We start from the raw sequence: 19,966 nt of genomic DNA, 5'->3' as shown, positions 1-19,966 counted from the left end.
TTTTGACACCGGTGTCTGTTTTTGGCAAAAAAATTTTCTGGCAAATTTTCATGGTGGTTTCGCAAATTTATTCGCCGTCGGCGAATAGCACGAATTTGCGCCTGTCGAATAAATTCGCCTGTCACTAGTAACAGTGTGAGGAGATACCACCTGTCTTAGGAAGAAGTGCAGGCACAGTATAGCAGTGATGTGCGGGCCGGCCCGATACCCGCAGGACCCTCGGGTCTGGCGGCTTCGGGCCGACCTCACACTACTCTTCACAACTTTCGGCTTTATTGCCACGCGCCTGGTCACCCCACCCCTTTTGTGACGTCATAGATGGGGCGGCATGGGTCTATAAAAGGAACCCTGAAGTCGGATGCGGGCGGGCGGGCGCAGGTCGAGGGAACGTGGGTGCAGGTCGGGTACGGGTCAGATAGCTCCCTTATTTGAGTGTGTTTCCATTTAGATAAGTTATACTGTCCCTAGAGCCAGACCACAGGTATTGCCTCCCAAGTCAATCCCCCCCACCTCATTCACCTGCTAAATTTTTTTGCAAGCCTATAGAGGAACCTATTCTAGGCTACTTTTCAACAAGCTTGAGCAGTATCCTTTCTATTCTAGTACTTTCAAGTCTTCAGCTAAAAAAAGGCTCTCTGGTTGTCATGGTCACTGACCCCAGCATTGGGGGAAAAAAGATTGACAGCGAGGCTTCATTTTTATTGTTATTCTTATTTTGGAGTCTTAACCTGACATTACATGATTCATGCTTTCATTCGGATCCAAGAAGCTAGAGCAAGTTTTAATTATAAATATACAGTTTACACTTTACAAGACTACTTCTTATGTATTATAGAGAATGATTATGGTCTAACTCATACTCTATTTTCATATATGTACAACTTACAATACAGTTTAACATATATTCACTGTAAAATAACATTGTTTTCTTACACAGGTATGGGTCATGTTATCCAGAAAGCTCGGGACCTGGGGTTTTCCGGATAACGGATCTTGTCCTAATTTGGATCTTCATACTTTAAGTCTACTGGAATATCTTCTAAACGTTAAATAAACCCAATAAACTGCTTTTGCTTCCAATAAGGATTTATTGGGGCAGATTTACTAAAGGGCGAAGTGAAAATGTATATACAGCCGCAGCCTGAATTCTCATGATATAGAAAGAAAGAAGAAGCCCGAGGCCAATCGCTCCGTGGTGCTTTCTGGAAGAACGCCAGGCTGGTGCAGTTAAGTGTCAGGTAAGTATATACAATCAACTTTTGGCACCCCCAAGTAAAGAGAGCCTTTCCTTCTCCTTTAATAAATTACTTGGCATTCCGGGTTTTAGAGAAAATCCACCCTATGTAATATAAACCACTCAATTTGCCCAGGAGCTGTAACCTACGTCAATCAACAATATGCTTACATTTAAACAGGTGTCTAATAAATTCTACTGCCTTTTATTACATAAGCCCAAATGAGTTTAATTGTGGCTTCAAAAACTTCTAAAAGCACTAAAATGTTGATAAATGGGCCTCCCAGTATCCAATATACAAAATATATACAAAAATATAAAATATTCCCTTGTTTAGTTCAATTTGTGTATTACTATATAAAGGCAAATTAATTCAATTAGTTAATTAAATAAACAGGTCACCCTGAAGTTTAGTTTCGTATCCTTAGCTTAAACCTAAAGGGGTAGTTCACTTTTACGTTAACTTTTAGTATGTTATAGAATGGCTAATTCTAAGCAACTTTTCAATTGGTCTAAATTTTTTCTTTTTTATATAGTTTTTGAATAATTTGCCTTCTTCTACTGAACCTTTCCAGCTTTCAAATGGGGGTTACTGGCCCCATCTAAACAACAGATGATCTCTAAGGCTACAAATTTATAGTTATACATTTAATAACTTATTTTTCTATTCAGGCCCTCTCCTATTCATATTCCAGTCTCTTAGTATGATTGCTAGGGTAATTTGGACCCTAATAACCAGATTGCTGAAATTGCAAACAAGAGCGCAGGTGAATAAAAAATGTAATAACTCAATAAACACAATTAATAGATAAAGAAAACCAATTGCAATTTGTCTCAGAACATCAATCTCTACATTACACTAAAGGGGTTATTTATTAAAGTCCGAATGCTAAAAACTCGAAAAATTCAAGTTTTTTTTACTATAAAATCCAAATGTTTAATGGAAATAAACTCAAACTTATCGAGATTTATTAAACCCTGAGCAGTGTCGGACCGGGACACCAGGGGCCCACCAAAACCCTTAGACCAGGGGCCCACCCAAAAGCCTTGAGACCAGGGGCCCACTCAAAGTATTATTTTCTTCCTTTCCTTACTCAACCTATTCTCCTATTCTCTTTTCTTTACATACTATAACCTATTATTCCATCTATTTAGCCTCTTTATTCTCATAGAAATAGGGTATGGCCATTAAATAAGCCAAATGTTTAGAAGCACGAGGGCCCACTGACACCATGGCCCACCGGGAGTTTTCCTGGTATCCCGGTGGGCCAGTCTGACACTGACCCCGAGGCTGCAAAAAGTCTGAATCCGAATATTCTCTATCTCAGACCTGTCGAGGTTGTATATAAGTCAATGGGAGAGGTTCCTATCACATTTGGAAGTTTCTGTGGTTTGCGTTAGCCAGAAAATCTGATACTGAAAACAAATCAGAAAAAAACACACGAATCGGGTTTTCAGTCGATTTTATAGAGTTTTTCCCAGATCCAATTAAATTATGCTTTTTTTAAATAATAAATAAGGTCAAATTGTGGATTCTAGTTTGGTCTGACTTTTTTATTTAAAAATTCAGATAAATTCAGATTTTGATAACCCCCAAAAGTTAATGTAAAGGTGAACAACCCCTTTAAAGGGCACCCGTCACCCAAAAAAATTATTCATAATCCTATTTTATCACATCAGTCAAGTAAAACTAACTTTAATTACACTATATAAATTATTTGAATCTTGTTTCCTTCAGTCTGGGAACTCATAATTATAGCAAGCAGGCAGGAGCCATTTTGTGGACACTGTTATTAAGACAAGTCTTGTATCATCTCAGAATCTTGTTTGTGCACCAAAATGGGGGACCCAATGTCCATTTCCATGCCCTGGCTACTCAATTAACTGGTTAAGAGAACAGGGGGATGTGGGGAGAGCAGCAATTTCTAGGAAGTGCTGAATGGAAAGTGAAAGTAATTGTCTGCTCCGCCTCTATGCCCATGGCATAGAGGAGGGGCAGACAATATTTGATGGACACCTGAGATGTTTAAATGATCTTACAACAGCTATAAATGCTTTAATAAAAAATAGAAATTGGATTTCATGTTTAATTTGAAAAGGAATTTTATTATACAGATTTTTGTGTCTGGGTGACAGGTCCACTTTAGGTGCTACATAAACTAATATATATTCCCTACTGATAAATAAAAATGTATAGCTGCTGTCAGTGGCATTCATTTCCAGTCTTGTCAGTTTTGTCTATATATAAATGTAAAGCTTATGATGTACGATGCCCAGAATATCAAATAATAGTGAAGTCTAAGCCGGTGACACCTTGCTGCTGTGTGTCAGTCATTCGGCACTAATAAAAAATAGAAACCCTTAGCTGTGTGACAATGATAAAAATGTCTACAAATGCAAAACAGGAGGAACAGTTTTTTTGGCAAAGCTTCTACCAAATTAATATTACAAAAATATACAGAAAATTCTGTTACAAAGGTTTGGAGTATATCATCACTGAATCAGTAAATACCCAGTAAGGTGTATTTGTTACTAAGCAACAGTTACCAAGAGCTTCTGTAATTAACATAATATTTCTAGATATGCTTTAAAACATCATTTTAACCTGCCATCCACATTGATAAAATTGTAAATGGATGAAAGAGTTGTTTTTATATAAAGTGGCAATAACTATAATCCGATAAAACCACACGCATTATTGCACACATCGACTTATATATGGAATAAAAGTTGCTGATACAAAGTATGATAAGTCTGGCCAGGCTTGTGACACACGGGCAGATTCGGGGAGATTTAGTCGCTTGGCGACTAATCGCATCTTCTTCTGGACGACAATCTCCCCAAACTTCCTTCACGTGTCTTCCCGTCCCCTATAGTGAAAAGTTAACTGCGCTAAAGCACACGCGACGCTTCGTTTTCCGAAGTCGCCTGAAGTTTCCACTTCAGGCGACTTCGGAAAACGGATTTTGATAAATAACCCCCTATGTGTACTGCATATTTTGCATCGTTCCCTAAGCTCAGTAAGTGACAGCACCACAGATCATGTGCAGTGAATCAGCAGAAAAGAAGATGGGGAGCTACTGGGGCATCTTTGGAGACACAGATCTTTACTGCTAAAGGGCTGTGGTTGCCTTAGGTAGGTACAGAAGCCCAGCAAAGTATATACAAAATTTCTAGCCGACCTCTTTAGTTAAGATTTGGTTCTCCTTTAAAATAACAAATTAATGAAACAGCCAGGAAACAACACAATAATAAAATAGAAATAAATACAAAAGTACAGTTACAGTCAAGATAAAGTGCTAAATTGTAAAGACCCTGCACCGTAGAGCTCATAATCTCTGGGGGTGGGTACATTACACAACACAGACACAAACAGAAGGTTAATAAGTGCTGCAATCTACAGAAGTTAAGTATTGAGTTGTAAGAACTGCACAGACACGCCTATGTATACAAGCAAACACAAGTCTACAAGAAACAAACACCTACAAAGTGTTGCAGATGTATCACTGAACTCAATGTTGTAAGGAGGACAAAGTTGGATTAGGTGAACTTGATGGAAGTGTGTCTTTTTTCAACCTAACTTACTATGTAATATCTAGAAAAAGAAGTTTCACCCCAAAGGGTATTTTTACTTCAGAAGTCTCCGCCATACTTTGCGCAACTACTTCAGACACCATTTTCTGTATCGTTACTTTATTGACATACTTACGCTTACCTCAATTTAAATATGGCAGCTACTTACAGGTCAAATGTATGTATTTATTAGTGATGAAATTGCCACTTGTTAAAAACGTCCAAGGAAGCAAAATAAAGGCTAAATAGACCCTCTACTGTCCTAGACATGAGCTCACCCGAAAACAAATGTGGCATAAGCTTCAAATGGTTAGAAAAGTGTTAATAACATTTATTTAACAGTTGCAACTTGTAAACATAATCCCACATAAATATATGGAAAAAACTCAGGGTTTTGTCTTTTTTTAATGACTTTTTTGGAGTATAGTATATGATGTCACTGGCATCAGGGTCAGACTGGGCCGCATACTCACCGGAAAAAAACTGATGGGCCCAGGCCCTCATGGGCTCCTTCCAGGCCAGAACCCCTACCCTGATCAGCTGGGCCCCTCAAAAAAAAAAAAGAAATGCACGCGCCGACGCGGGGGCCCGGAGTTCTCGCATTCACGTGAGGGGCACCAGAGGTTTGGAACCCGATGGGCCCCCAATGTACAGTCATATACTGTATATAATCTACAAGAGCCATTATATGTAAATTATACCCTCATAAATGGGCCTTGGTGATGTAATTTCTGTCACATGACTAAAACAGTGTTTTATAATGTAAAATTTTATCAGTCACATCGGAGCTCCATAGATTTGGTAATTGTAGTCCTTGGTGACTTCTGACATCCTTACATTTTACAGTAGGGGTACATTATTTACTATATATATATTTTTTTTTCTTGTATAAATGACCCACTAGATTGCTTTCACCCACTGCTGCTGTGTCTTTGCTTTCCTTTTTTCCCCTCAATTTTTGCTTCTCCCCATCACCTGAATATACTGTAGTGCCCATTTACTGTAGTGGTGGTTATATGTAGTTGCAGTCCCTAGCCACGAATCCAGCTCATGAGCAGCAATCCCACTGCAATAAAGTTAGAAGTGCCTTTATTTGCACACATGTACTAATAAATATTTTATGATGACTCCTTGGTTTTTTTCAAGCCTTAAAAAAGTTAAAACTTTTCTGCACAAATACATTATTTTTAAATGCATTCCTCCATTCAACTTCCGGTGGCTCTGTTCTTCTCTGCATATTATAATTTAATTCACATAGCTATGTTTTCCTTTCTATCCATCCTTCTTCTACCCCTATGTTTTGCTTGTTGGGTTTCTATATACCATTGGGTTTTCTCTCTGTATTTACTGCCACTTGAACTTTGTGCTCTTTCACTTTTTCTCTTAAACCCTATGTACTCAATTCTGCAAGTTCCCATCTACCTGTAGGCTAAAGCATTGTCCACAAGACAAGTGGCCATTTATTTCTTCCCTATGTGCACATTTACTAAACACAAATGGGTCTTATCTGCGAGTATTGTGCTTACTGAATGGAAAAAGAAGGTTGGGATTCAAGTAAAACCTTGGGCTCAGATTTGATAAAAAGCATTTGAACGATGTAACTTCTTCCAGGTGCCCTGCTTCTCAGAGCCAGCCGTCAAGCATTTGGCAATAGATATACATGCAAGTGAATAGGAGAAAAGATCTACTGGTATGTTCACAAAGAGTCTTCTGTAACAGCATCCATATCAATTCATCTATTAGAGAAACATAGTCCGTAGGTAAATTAAGAATTCGGTTTCACCGATTCATATATTGTTTTTTTCTTGTTGACAAAATGTTTCCCAGCTCTTTTACACTTTCAAACTTAAATAATAATTTGCAAATATGACAATAACTAGGTTACAGGTATTAAGATATGAAAGTTATTGGGGAACCTTGAGTAAAGCAATGAAAAGGAAGAGATGGTTTTGGGAAAGATAAGGTATCTACAGTAGTTACAGGAACAGTAATACAAAAAAACTAAAGTCTTTTAAAAAAAAAATGATAATATAATGTGCTGTTGCCCTGCACTGATAAAACTGGTGTGTTTGCTTCAGAATCAGTATTATATTTTATATAAACATGTTGTTGTTGTACAGCCATGTGGGCAGCCATTCAAGCACAGGATACACAATAGGTCACAGATAAGTTCTGAAGAATCCCATTTTATACTACAGAGCTTATCTGTTATCTGCTGAGTATCCTGTGCATGGGAGTGGTATGATGGACTAAATAATAATAAAGAGACCGGACACCAAGAGCTTTTGTTGGAGAAAAAGGCCGCAGCTGTATTTATTTGTAACTCTCAATATTTTTCAGAAAAGCATTTCTTTTGATAACAGGTATATATATATTATAACTGGTAATAAACCTAGCCAGCCTGTACAAGCCTGTACTCTTAGGCTGCCGATTTTTTATTTAACAATTTTTATTTATTTAACAACTCTCTATACTCAGCCTTAATAACACCAAGCCATAAGCCTGTTTACATTTCTTAAAGTTACTTTCCGCTGCTGCGACAATAATATATATATATGTTTTTTTAAATATTTTAGGGTGGGGTAATGAAGCACTCCTCTGCTCACCTGCTGAATGACCAAAATCCCACTCAGCGCTCCCTTTTATACCCTCATAGCGTAACCACATGACCTTCCCTTAGCCAATGCAGGCCTTACATCTTAACCTTCCTAAGTCATCAGACCAGCAACTTCCTTAGGCGGGAAAATTTTTACCTCACAAACAGTTTTAACTCAGCACACAGCTGCTGTAACATTTAACCATTTATTTGGCATCAACCCTCCCATGCAGTCTCATGGAATATAAAATTCCCTTATACCTCATTTTCTCCTTTTTTTAGCTATGAATGGCTGCCCCCATGGCTACACAGCAATTTGTTTATATAAGCTATAGTAGAGATTCTGCAGCAAACACATCAATTGTACAAATGCAGTAAAATCAGTACATTATTTTCTTATTACTTTAATATACTTAGATTTTTTTGGTGTTACTGTTCTTTTAAATGTAAGCCACCTTACACAACAGGGAAATTAAACCAGAAAAGTCCATAAACTGTCCTAAACCAACGATACAGGTATGGGACCTGTTATCCAGAATGCTGTGGCTTTCTGGATAACGGATCTTTCTGTAATTTGGATTTCCATACCTTAAGTCTACTAGAAAATCATGTAAACATTAAATAAACCCAATAAGCTATTTCTGCTTCCAGTAACAATAAATTATATCTTCCGCTGGATCATGTACAAGGTACAGTTTTATTATTACAGAGAAATCATTTTTAAAAATGTGGATTATTTAATTGAAATGGATTCTATGGGAGATAACATTTCCCTAATTCGGAGCTTTCTGGATAACAGGTTATAGATTATATACCTGCAGGGACGTAAATACAGAGGAAACTTAACCTGCGGCTGCAGGTTAATGAGTAATTTCAACATTTCATTTCAACACATATTGTTAAAAAAGAACAACCTCTGGATATGTTGTGGGCCCTAAAAATAATTTGTGGTGGGGCCCAGTAACATCTTGTTACTCCACTACATACCTGTATTCTATTTAAGTAAATTATAGACTTAACAGCCATTTTTGGGTGCTCTCTTCCTTTTCAAGTGTGTGCCATAGTCCTTATTTGGAGGACTTGAATTAGTATAAAAGGAAGAATTCTCAGAACACCTTGGGGCAAATTTACCTAGGGTCGAATATCAAGGGTTAATTAACCCTCGCTATTCGACTGCCGAATTGAAATCCTTCGACTTCCAATATCGAAGTCGAAAGGATTTAGCGCTATTCCTACGATCGAACGATCAAAGGAATTTAATCCATCGATCGAAGGATTATCCTTCGATCAGAAACTCGTTAGGAAGCCTATGGGGACCTTCCTTGCCTCAGTAGGTTTTAGGTGGCGAACTAGGGGGTCAAAGTATTTTTTAAAGAGACAGTACTTCGACTATCGAATGGTCGAATAGTCGAACGATTTTTAGTTTGATTCGAAGTCGAAGGTCTAAGTAGCACATTCGATGGTCGAAGTAGCCAAAAAAAACATTCAAAACTCAAGTTTTTTTCCTCTATTCCTTCACTCGAGCTAAGTAAATGGGCCCCCCTTGTATTTAACCCACTAGGGTTGCTTCCCTATCTAATATATATCTGTACCTTTAGGGAACCACCACTGGAGTACTGATATTTACAGCTATTGCCTCTGTAAAACTTTGTAGCTCTTAATTGTGGGGTTTTTTTCTATTTATTTGTGTTCTTGGCTTTTCCTTTATGTCTTTGTGGTCTCTCACAGTTTTATTTTAAATGCTGAATCTGTCCCATACTGAGTTTATAGTTTATTGGACCATGTTCGGGACCAACCAATGATGAATAACTGGACAACAATTAGCCAGATATCAGCCATCGTTAAAATTCCCATAGGGTGGTCCTCTTTTTTTGTATAGGCTTCTATTATGATCATTGTCTCAGAGAGTCTACATGGGTAGCATATAGATAACACATTGTGATTGCTTCCAGGGAATTTAGAATGGAGATGGTGTATGGAGTATGGATAAGAGAGTTATTAATAAAAAAACAATGGTACCCATATCCATTTAATACCTTGTCACTGTCCTACTGTGGCAGACACATCCCTTACTAATATTCATATGCAAACAGAAGCATGGCTTCCAAAACTGGGCAAAGATTCACCTGTTTAGCAACATGATCTGATGAGCAGATCTCTTTGTGTATTCCCAGCTCAATGGTTCACATTCAAGATTTGTTTATACATTTAAAAGCTATAGATATTTCATTGTCCAATTTATGTGTGACCTTTCCCAGTTCAAACTCTCTGCAGGCATGAACTAATTGCATTAGAGATAGGGAACTTCAGACAATCACAATGTCCTCATTAGAATGCAGAAGAAATATTCATGTGTCGACAGCTAGATATTTCACTTTGTTTCAAGTCATTTTTAATATTGATTACCTCTTCTGTCATGTAAACTGTGTCTATAAAAATGTCCTTCCCTTTTTATGTGTTTATAAAGGTCTTTCACATAAATCTTTTTTTTTAATGCATATTAGTTAGGGCTCATTACTGAGTCCTTGGACTGGGGTAACTGGCTCCCTTAATATTTCTGTTGTTAGTTCAAATATTATGTGCAACAATTAAGGTTTGATTCTCACAAAAATACTCTATGCAAGGAGCTTATGGCTATGTATGAGCTACAGGTTCCAGCAGGTCAGCTGGTTCAGGGGAAACTGAACGTGTAAGCCTATTTATTGAAGGTCAAATTTTTGTGGTTTTAATGGCTTTTGAAACCACGATTAAACTCCTTTCCAAGAATGTCAACCATTTATCAAAGGAACTAAGCTGAAAAGCACCAGTTGCAAAAAATCATGAATATTTGACTTGTTACACGATAACTGTAACTTTTTCGTATTGTCGCAAAAAATCCAGCGTCAGAAAAACCTCAAAAACCACAATGCAAAGAAAGATCTTCCAGTTGTAATATCTGCCATTGACTTCTACAGGTTTTATATGGACTATTTTCAGATTTGGAATTGGCACAATTTTGTTGCATAATTGACAATCCCTAAAAACTTGCAGTTTACTAAATCGCCCCTTTAGGGGGTTATTTATCAAGGTCCAAATTTATCTCAATATTGGCTGCTACAAACTCTGACCTAACCTGCTCGGGTTTTTAACGCTTATTTATTATTACGTTTTCCCAAAAATTTGCTTTGCAGGAAAAGCTCAGATTTTCACTATTTTTCCATGAATTTTCCCCGAAATCTCAGAATTTTCACCCAAAAGCTCAGAAAACATAGTGAAATTGCCTGAAACCCCAGATACAGCCAAAAATCAATGGGACTAATCCCATTGACTTTTATGCAACCTCGACAGGTTTGAGAAGCCGTGTTTTTATATTCTGGCTTTTTAACTCTCAGGGTTTAATAAATTCCGAAAAATGTGTGATTTTTATAAAAATCCGATTTTATAAAAAAAAATCACAAATTTTTCAGATTTCGGGGGAATTTCGGGTATTCGGAGCTTAGTAAATAACCCCTAAGTGTCTAGGAAGTGCAGTGCAAAGGATGCTTTTTGCCTAATAATGATAAATGATCCATTACGACTATAGGTGCAGTTCAGCAGTTATTGGAGAGCCACAGGTTGTGAATCTCTCGCCCATATTCAGTACAGATATATTTTCTAAAATAAGCAGTGTTCTGAGAAATGATGATTTGTTTAAGTCTTGAACTTTCACATGCTAAATAATACTGGTCTTGTTACAGTTCTGATAGATAATTTGTGTGTAACAAAATGCAGCCTACCCAAAATGCAAATGCCAGGCAGAGGGTAGAACAATATGACCATTGTTAAATCAGGGGAACTAACCTCTGGGATAAGTGTCATGTTGCTATAGTAATCATAACGGCAAAACACCCTTTGTTGTAAGAAACCAGGATAGGTATTGGCTGTATATAGCTAAAAAGTCAAGTTTGGTAAACTTAAGTTTACTCCTCTGAGACATATTGTATTGCGGATTGTGTGCTTGCAAATTCTGTCACAAAATGCGTCATCCTGCTGAGGTTCTATATTTGTTGTATATTTGTTTTGTTATATATTATTTGTTATATATTATTTGTTATATATTATGCATGGGCAATGCCAAAATCAAATCATGCTATATAGTTATATATATATACCAAAAATGCTCAGGACCAGGAGTTTTCAGGATAACGTATATTTCTATAATCTGGATCTTCATACTAGAAACCCAATAGGATTAAATATATCTTAGTTGGGATCAAGTACAAGGTACTGTTTTATTATTACAGAGATAGGGATTTAATTTGGAATATTAGGATAAAATGGAGTCTATGGCAGACCTTTCCATATTTTGGAGCTTTCTGGATAAAGTATCCCATACACGTATGCCTAATTCCTCTTAACTCTAAATGGTACCATGAAATAAGATCTCAAATATGCACAGAGTGGCTCATTATCATCCTAATGACACGGGGTTAGGTGACATCTCTGTTGTTCTGCTCCCATGTGAGAGATCAGTTTCACCCAGCATGCAAGAAGTACGTTCAGAAAATCAAAGAAGATTCCATAGGTTATGGGCAGATCATTGTCAGAGCTAAGATTATACTGTAGTTAAAGTTTTATTACCAGTCCTGGTTAGAAACCTGTCTTTTCCAAACAACGATGTAGCCCGTCTAACAAATACAGTATATCCTCAGGATGAAGGTTTAAAGGGGTAGTTCACCTTTAACTTAAATTTTAGTATGATGCTGATATTTTGGGGCAGCTAACAACTGGTCTTCAGTTTTTTTGTTTTTTTGATTATTTAGCTTTTAGTCCAGCAGTCCTCTCGAATGGAATTGCATTTGCTTGCAAGGGTCCAATTTACCCTGGAGACCAGGCAGTGGCTTGAATGAAAGTGATTAAAGTGTAGGCAGACTGAACAGAAAGGTGAATGTCCCTTTTAACATTAAAATGTACAGAATCTATTCTCCAGAATACAGACACACAAATAAAACACCCACTCTGCGCATGAAACAGTCATCATCGGGTGAAGAGCCAGTCATGCAAATATTAAGCCATGTAGAATCATGCCAAACTGGCACTAAAAAGTTTATTCCTGAAATTTCAAAACAAAAGCTGCTTAGAATTTATGAATTGGGATGAGATATCATTTATAACACCAACAGGGCCATGCAAATTACATTATTGATTGGACACTCTCTTATGCAAATGTTGGAGTTATAATCAGTATATATCATGATCCCTGTGCTCATTATTCAGATCAGCTAGTGCTTTTGTCAAGTCAGTTGTATCACTCATCTGCAAGCATTTCATATTATACAGTAGCTTTCAGCATTCTGTATAGTATTTAATGAGTGAAGCCTTTTCCAATCTAGGGATGTTGTACAATATGAATAGACATACAGTTAGCCCATAATTACAGGGGTAGCACCTTAGGATCTGGTTCAATACAGCCATGCATATGCTGCACCAAATCAGGTTGATCCAATTGATGGCCCTTGTTTGATGGCTCCCACAAACCCATCAACCATAAATGGTCTTAGGCAGGGTCAGACTGGGGGGCCCCTCCAGACCCCCTACTGCGATGCAGCGCATGCGCAAAAGGAGCCACGCGGCACTGCAAATTGTTTTTGTTTTCTAGGGCCAGGAGTTTGAGAGAGGGGATCTGGCCCAGCCGACCCTGGACTTAGGTATGCCAACATCTCAATCAAAAACAGAAAAATGATTCCATGACATTCCACATGTGGGCGGTGCATTTATAAAATTGGTGTCAAAATCAATCCAAAATGTAATATTTATAAAGAATCCTATAGCAAATCAATGACTTTTTGTAAATAAGAGCATGTACTGGTATAAGACTTGTTATCCAGAATGCAGGGGCGAATCTGGGACTGCTGTTGCCTGAGGCATATGCATTGGAGCGGGTCAGTGCTAGTGCAATGAGCCCAATAGAGCTCTACGCACTAGCGGAGATGAATTTCCGGGCCAAAAGCCGAAAATTCAGCTCTTAAAGTTACAAGAGGCGGCTCACTGCTGCCTGAGGCAATGTTCTCACCTTGCCTTATGGTAGGAGTGACCCTGCCAGAATTCTTGGGATCTGGGGTTTTCCGAATAATGGGCCTTTCTGTAATATGGATCACCATAATTTAACACTGCTAAAAATGTATTTAAACATGAAATAAACCCAAAAGGATTGCTTTGCCTACAATAAGGATTAAGGATTTGTCTGTTTGGATCAAATACAAGGTACTTGTTTTATTATTACAGAGAAAAAAAGAAATCATTAAACATTTTTATGGGCGATGTCCTTCCTGTCATTCGGAGCTTTCTGGATAGCGGGTTTCTGAATAATGGATCCCATACCAGTACTTATATATTGTTATTTAAAGTTTCCACTTTCATTTAGATGCAAAGAATTCCTAATTTTTGAGCTGTGGTAGATACACAGCAGTAACACTGTGTGGTGGTTCCAGTTGTTGATTGATAATACTATACTAGCTCAATGCAGTAGTAACACCACACCCAATGTTTTGGCCATTGATTTGCATCTGCCCTAGAAATCTGCTTCCATAATTCTACCAACCCAGTTGCATGTGAACCTCCCTCAGCCTCACCCGTCTGTCACAATATCATGTACTTACGCATTACAGTAAGGCTTCTTGTCATATCCCTTATAGTTGTTCATATTCAGAGTCATTTTGCAAACCTCACATTGGAAGCATCCTTTATGCCAAAACTGTGGAAACAAAAGCAAAAATAATAGTGTATTAAGCAAATGCTAAACATGTCCATTTCATGTCCTTACTGTATATTAACATTATATATATATATATACTGTACAGGGCATGACAGATGGGCAATTGTGCGAAAGAAGCAATAAAAAGTGAAGAAATAGCAATTAAATCTCGGCAGGTTCCACAAACGGTGCCTGAATGCGGAAGGTGTGAAGATGGCTCAGAGGAGCACAGTGAGAAGCTTCTCGTGATGGAATACATGCAAGCTCCGAGGATCACACTTTGTGTTGCTGACACGAAGCTAAAACCGAATTACAAGTTGTTCCCCTAAGATAAGATGCTCCAGTAACATTCATACATAAATATGTGAATGTTTCCTGACTTGACGGAATATAACATGCTTGGAATTTCTTAAGGGAGGAATTTTTCTCTGCAGCCTCAATTTTATGAACGCGAGGAATTTTCAAACAGTTTGTTGCCGAGGGTGCAGGGGAGAGATGGACTTTAAAAATAGTTCCCCCTCCACCCGTTGGATATAAAATATACCACTGGTAATTTTGTATTTATTAAGTTACAGTATGTCATGTTATAGAAATTGTTTTTGATTGTCGCATGGCTGAATGTTGCACAGTCCACTGTCTTAAGGTGGCCATACACGGGCCGATAAAAGATGCCGACAGACCGAGTATGGGGACCTCTGACGGGCTTCCCCGATCAGATGTTGATCGGACGGGACTAAAAATCCTGTCGAATCGCGGCCGCATCTGTTTGTTTATGTGGTCCCGCAATCCGACAGCCCGTCAGCCATCGTTAGGATCCAATCGTTGGGCCCTAGGGCCCACGATCGGATCAGCCCAATATTGCCCACCTCAAGGTGGGCATATCAGGGAGAGATCCGCTCGCTCGTTTGGCGACATTGCCAAACGAGCGGATCTCTCTGTGTATGGCCACCATTACAAAAAGTGCAGTTGCATTAAAATGGACACAGCTTCTTGCGTGCATTTACAACATTCATAATTCTTGCACTTCCCTGCACATAATGCACCTATTGACCATGGATCTACCACCACCTTTAGACCACCAGGAATTCCAGGGTTCCTTCTGCAGGCTGTACCAATAAGCAAAGAAGACTTGCACCCAGTAAATAACACAATACAGTAATTACACAATCCCCACTCTGACAAACTCTGAGCATAACTTGGACAATGCATCAAAAAATTGCACCTTTAATTGCGTTTTGTTTGGATGTACTGGTAAAATTGGAATTTCACGTGTTTTTTATGCTGCTTTCTCCCCTACATGTTTTATTACCTTAATCAGTATTAGTTAACAGTCTGGGCTAAGTTTTTTCATTGTTACTAAACAACACCTTTATTATTTACTCACCAGAGATAGAAAACCTGTGTTTTTTGAAATGTGGCTGAATGACAACTCCCCCATTTTCTGATGAGAGAACTAACTACACTAATAACAGATTCATGGTCTTTATGCTTTGTTGTGGCATTACCAAAAGAATCATGAAATGATATCCAGCCTCACATTCCCACAATGTCATTTGTTTTAGTTGAATTTGTTCCCAAAATAGATGAAAGATTTTGTTATTATTGTTTAGCACTTTATTTTATTATGACAAAAGCCACCAAGGAAATAAAACATTGATAAGGAAGCAGCCGAGGGAGAGGTAATGCATCATTATAAAGTTAGCACCATTTAACAGAGACCCAATTATTACAAGTTGGGATTATTTGCCGCCCTATGGCTGCTCCACAGAACACTAGCAGAGAAAGCTCTCTTGTGGTGAAGGACTGCTGATTGGTATAATTTGATAGCAGTAGGGGAGAAGAGCACACACAATTATTTGTTTTTTTTTTGCAGACAGAAAATTAGATTTCTTTGTTGGAAATTTCAAAGTAGAGGATTTTATTTTCTGGGTAAGTATAGCTTCCAGTCACAGACCTAAGAAAAACCTATATTTATTAGAGTTGCTATAAGAAAGGCATTGTGCAACATGCAAACAAGAGAAGCAATGCAACTTTTTTTTGCACTTTGCACACAGTCTTCCTTGAATGTAGAATTACTGCATGTTTCTGAGAGCATAGACCTGTGGCTGTCTCCATGAATACAATGCTGCTTGCATTCAGCTGAGCTGTATTCATGATGGGTGGGGTGTGAGGCGTGTAGATGCCCCCTCTTCTGCCTCCTTACAATCCCATACTCATCCCGTAACTTGTGCATTAGAGGATGCATGGAACGGCAGAGCACTCAGACTGCAATGGGACCCTGTCTTTGCCGTCTGATCTATGGCGGATGATAAGGACTGGCATGTGCCCCCTGATGCTTCTGTAAAGTATAGTCGAGGTTCCTGAACTGTGAAGTTGTGCCTCTGTAAGGGTCCAAACAACAACAAATATACATAAAAGGGTCGTTGACAGTTTATGGTGCAGTTTATAAGGTTTCTTTTTTGCCAATAACGCAGCATATTTTTTTCCTTTAAAATGATGTCCGTGCCTGATTCTTTGAACTGTTTTGGTCAAAGCATGACCAGGCAGCCTGAAGGCAAGTTAGTGATGTCCTGGATACTATTTTGAAGGCCTGTTAGGCTGATACTTGTAGTAAACTGCTCCCAAACTGAGGTTCTAGTCTTCTTAGGAGCAGTGACTGGGGAGCAAGCCTTATGTTAAACAAAGGCAAGATTGGGAATGAATGCCTATTTGTTTCACTAGGTATACAAGCAAGCTGACGGTCATAAAGTTCAGTTGCACTGAGATCTGTGGTAGCAGCTTGATAGTTGACCTAGATATTACAGTAGTATTACTGAAAGGCTTAAATGGCATTTCAACTATTGGTTACTCATGAACTGAAACAACCCTGGTCATGCTTTGCCTCTCTAATGGACATTGAACCAAAACAGTTCAAAGAATCAGGCACGGACATCATTTTAAAGGAAAAAATTATGATGTGTTACTGGCAAAAAAGAAACCTTATAAACTACACCATAAACTAGTGTCAACGACCCTTTTATGTCTGTTGTTGTACACTCTTTATGTATGTTAGCTTTCTACTCTATCTTCTCTTGTTTATCAAATCTATCTCTCTGTCTATGAATGCCACTGTTTCATACTGCAGGACAATGCAGAATTGCTTCACAGTGAATCATGGCTACAATGGAATTCTTCCAACAACTGGGCCATTTTGTTAGATCTCTGACTTTCAAAAAATAATGCTATTCTGAGTATGAAGAATGCCTGACACATGTAGTTTATTGCTTCTTATTCACAATTCAGTTCTATATATACATTTTTTATAAAGAGACAACCCCTATGTGGTGAGTGCCACACATTTGGCACTGAGAAACATGATCAAGTCTTGTGTTGCAACATAGGGGCCGATTCACTAACTTCGAGTGAAGGATTCGAAGTAAAAAAACTTTGAATTTCGAAGTGTTTTTTGGGCTACTTCGACCATCGAATGGGCTACTTCGACCTTCGACTTCGAATCGAAGGATTCGAACTAAAAATCGTTCGACTATTCGATAGTCGAAGTACTTGTCTCTTTAAGAAAAAACTTCGACCCCCTAGTTCGCCATCTAAAACCTACCAAACTCAATGTTAGCCTATGGGGAAGGTCCCCATAGGCTTGTCTAAGTTTTTTTGGGCGAAGGATAATCCTTCGATCGTTGGATTAAAATCCTTCGAAACGTTCGATTCGAAGGATTTAATCATTCGATCGAAGGATTTAATCGTTCGATCGAAGGATTATTCCTTCGATCGAACGATCAAACTATTTGCGCTAAAATCCTTCGACTTCGATATTCGAAGTCGAAGGATTTTAATTCCCAGTCGAATATCGAGGGTTAATTAACCCTCGATATTCGACCCTTGGTGAATCGGCCCCTTACACAGTAACATTGTTTTTATTATCATTACTCATTATGCATTATTATATAAAGGATGAGAGTGTCTTTTATAGCCTTAGCACTATTTAATTATCTCTGGGTGTGTTCATACATTTCGTTGGCCTCTGTAAAGGTTGTTTTCTGCCATTTAATCCTATTAGTCAGAAATGAAGGCAAGTCATATTGTAGTCTCATAGTTTTACAGCTCATGTAGTTAGCCAGTATATTATGGGGATTTTTTGGTGGTGCGGTATGTTTTTGAGATGCTTTTAGAACATATGTACAACATACAGGCAACTCCTGCAACTTTCTGCAACTTCTAGCATGCCAAAGTCAGCCCTCAGGCATAACAGGTATGCTCTGGGTTTAAATTCAGCCACAGCTGGAGAACTACAATCTGAAGATCATGAACCCTAGAGTCTAGAGCAGCAGTTTTTGGTCTGAGCCCACCTTTGAGGCCCTTCTTAATTAATAACAAGATAACAAATCGATGAAAATAGTGCTGTACAGGTATAGGATCCCTTATCCGGAAACCCGATATCGAGAAAGCTCAGAATTACGGAATGGCTGTCTCCCATAGACTCCATTTTATCCAAATATTCCAAATTTTTAAAAATTATTTCCTTTTTCTCTGTAATAATAAAAAAGTAGCTTGTACTTGATCCCAACTAAGATATAATTAATCCTTATTGGAAGCAAAACCAGCCTATTGGGTTTATTTAATGTTTAAATTAATTTCTAGTAGACTTAAGGTATGAAGACCCAAATTACGGAAAGATCCGTTATCTGTAAAACCCCAGGTCCCGAGTATTCTGGATAACAGGTCCCATACCTGTATTGGCTATTCAGCAATACTTCTAAGAATATTCAGCACAGAAAAAAGTAGGGATACACCAAATCCAGGTTTCGGTTCGGGATTTGGCCAGGATTCGGCCTTTTTCAGCAGGATTCGGATTTGGCCGAATCCTTCTGCCCGGTCGATCCGAATCCTAATTTGCAAATTAGGGATGTGGAGGGACATCGCGTGACTTTTTCGTCACAAAAAAGGAAGTAAAAAAATGTTCCCACCCCTAATTTGCATATGCAAAAAAAGCATATGCAAATTAGGGTTCGGATTCGGTTCGGTATTTTGCCGAATATTTCGCAAAGGATTCGGGGGTTCGGCCAAATCCAAAATAGTGGATTCGGTGCATCCCTAGAAAAAAGTGTCTAATTGACCCACAATCTTTCAGACTATATTTGAGGGCTAACATGCACTCTATCAATTAATTGGACTTCAAAACTGTCAACCCTTCCCTCCTAGCCAAGTCCTCACTATGAGGGCAAGCCCTACAGTTTGGGAACCACTGGTCTACAGGATATCAACCATTTAGTAGCAGAGTTGAAGGTGATTTATGTATTCAATTCAAAAGTTTTCAAATATTTCCTACATTTCAGGGGTCATTTCCCCTCTGGCCCTGAATTGGATTGAAATTGTATTCTTTGTGGTTTTTGAGCTGTTTCTGTTTCAGGTTTGGAATTTAAACTGCTATCTTGTTGCTAGGGTCCCGTTAGTCTCAGCAGCTGTTTGAAGGCCAAAATGAACAGAAAAAGGCCCATGTGGAAACATAGTCAATACAAAATCTTCAAAACCATAAAAAAAAAAAATTTATCTGCTTTCTGGTTGCCCAAAAACAGATACCATGTCAAACTTCAGGTTTGAGAAGGACACAAGAGAGAAGCAATAAAAACACCAGCAATGATGACATCGAAGTCCCATTTTGATTTTAGAATATTTCTGTCTATGTGAAAGCTTTTAAAGGATAAATAATAGGTTTAGGAATACATGTTGTAGGCTGAAATAATTTTGGGCACAGAGGCTGCTGAAGTTTATTCTATGGGCAGTAAATAGGTCAACTGTAAGTTAAAGGCACCTGGACCCCCATCAGTGATGATCAAGCGCAACCCTGTAAGAGCTA

At 38.3% G+C, this 19,966-nt stretch overlaps 1 protein-coding gene across 2 annotated transcripts in view; it reads right to left on the bottom strand.

Annotated features, from left to right (window-relative positions):
• nebl.S (nebulette S homeolog) overlaps positions 1 to 19,966 on the bottom strand; it is a 129,595-nt gene that overhangs the window by 108,467 nt on the left and 1,162 nt on the right. For both annotated transcript variants that reach the window (XM_018269117.2, XM_041567426.1), the window contains exon 2: positions 14,021 to 14,115. In XM_018269117.2, the coding sequence (XP_018124606.1) occupies positions 14,021 to 14,115 (95 nt within the window). The remainder of the gene's footprint in view (positions 1 to 14,020; positions 14,116 to 19,966) is intronic.

The sequence above is a fragment of the Xenopus laevis genome, chromosome 6S (genome assembly GCF_017654675.1).
Source record: "Xenopus laevis strain J_2021 chromosome 6S, Xenopus_laevis_v10.1, whole genome shotgun sequence".
Classification (NCBI taxonomy): domain Eukaryota; kingdom Metazoa; phylum Chordata; class Amphibia; order Anura; family Pipidae; genus Xenopus; species Xenopus laevis.
Note: the sequence above shows the minus strand (reverse complement) of the source record. Positions and strands in the feature narration are given on the sequence as shown.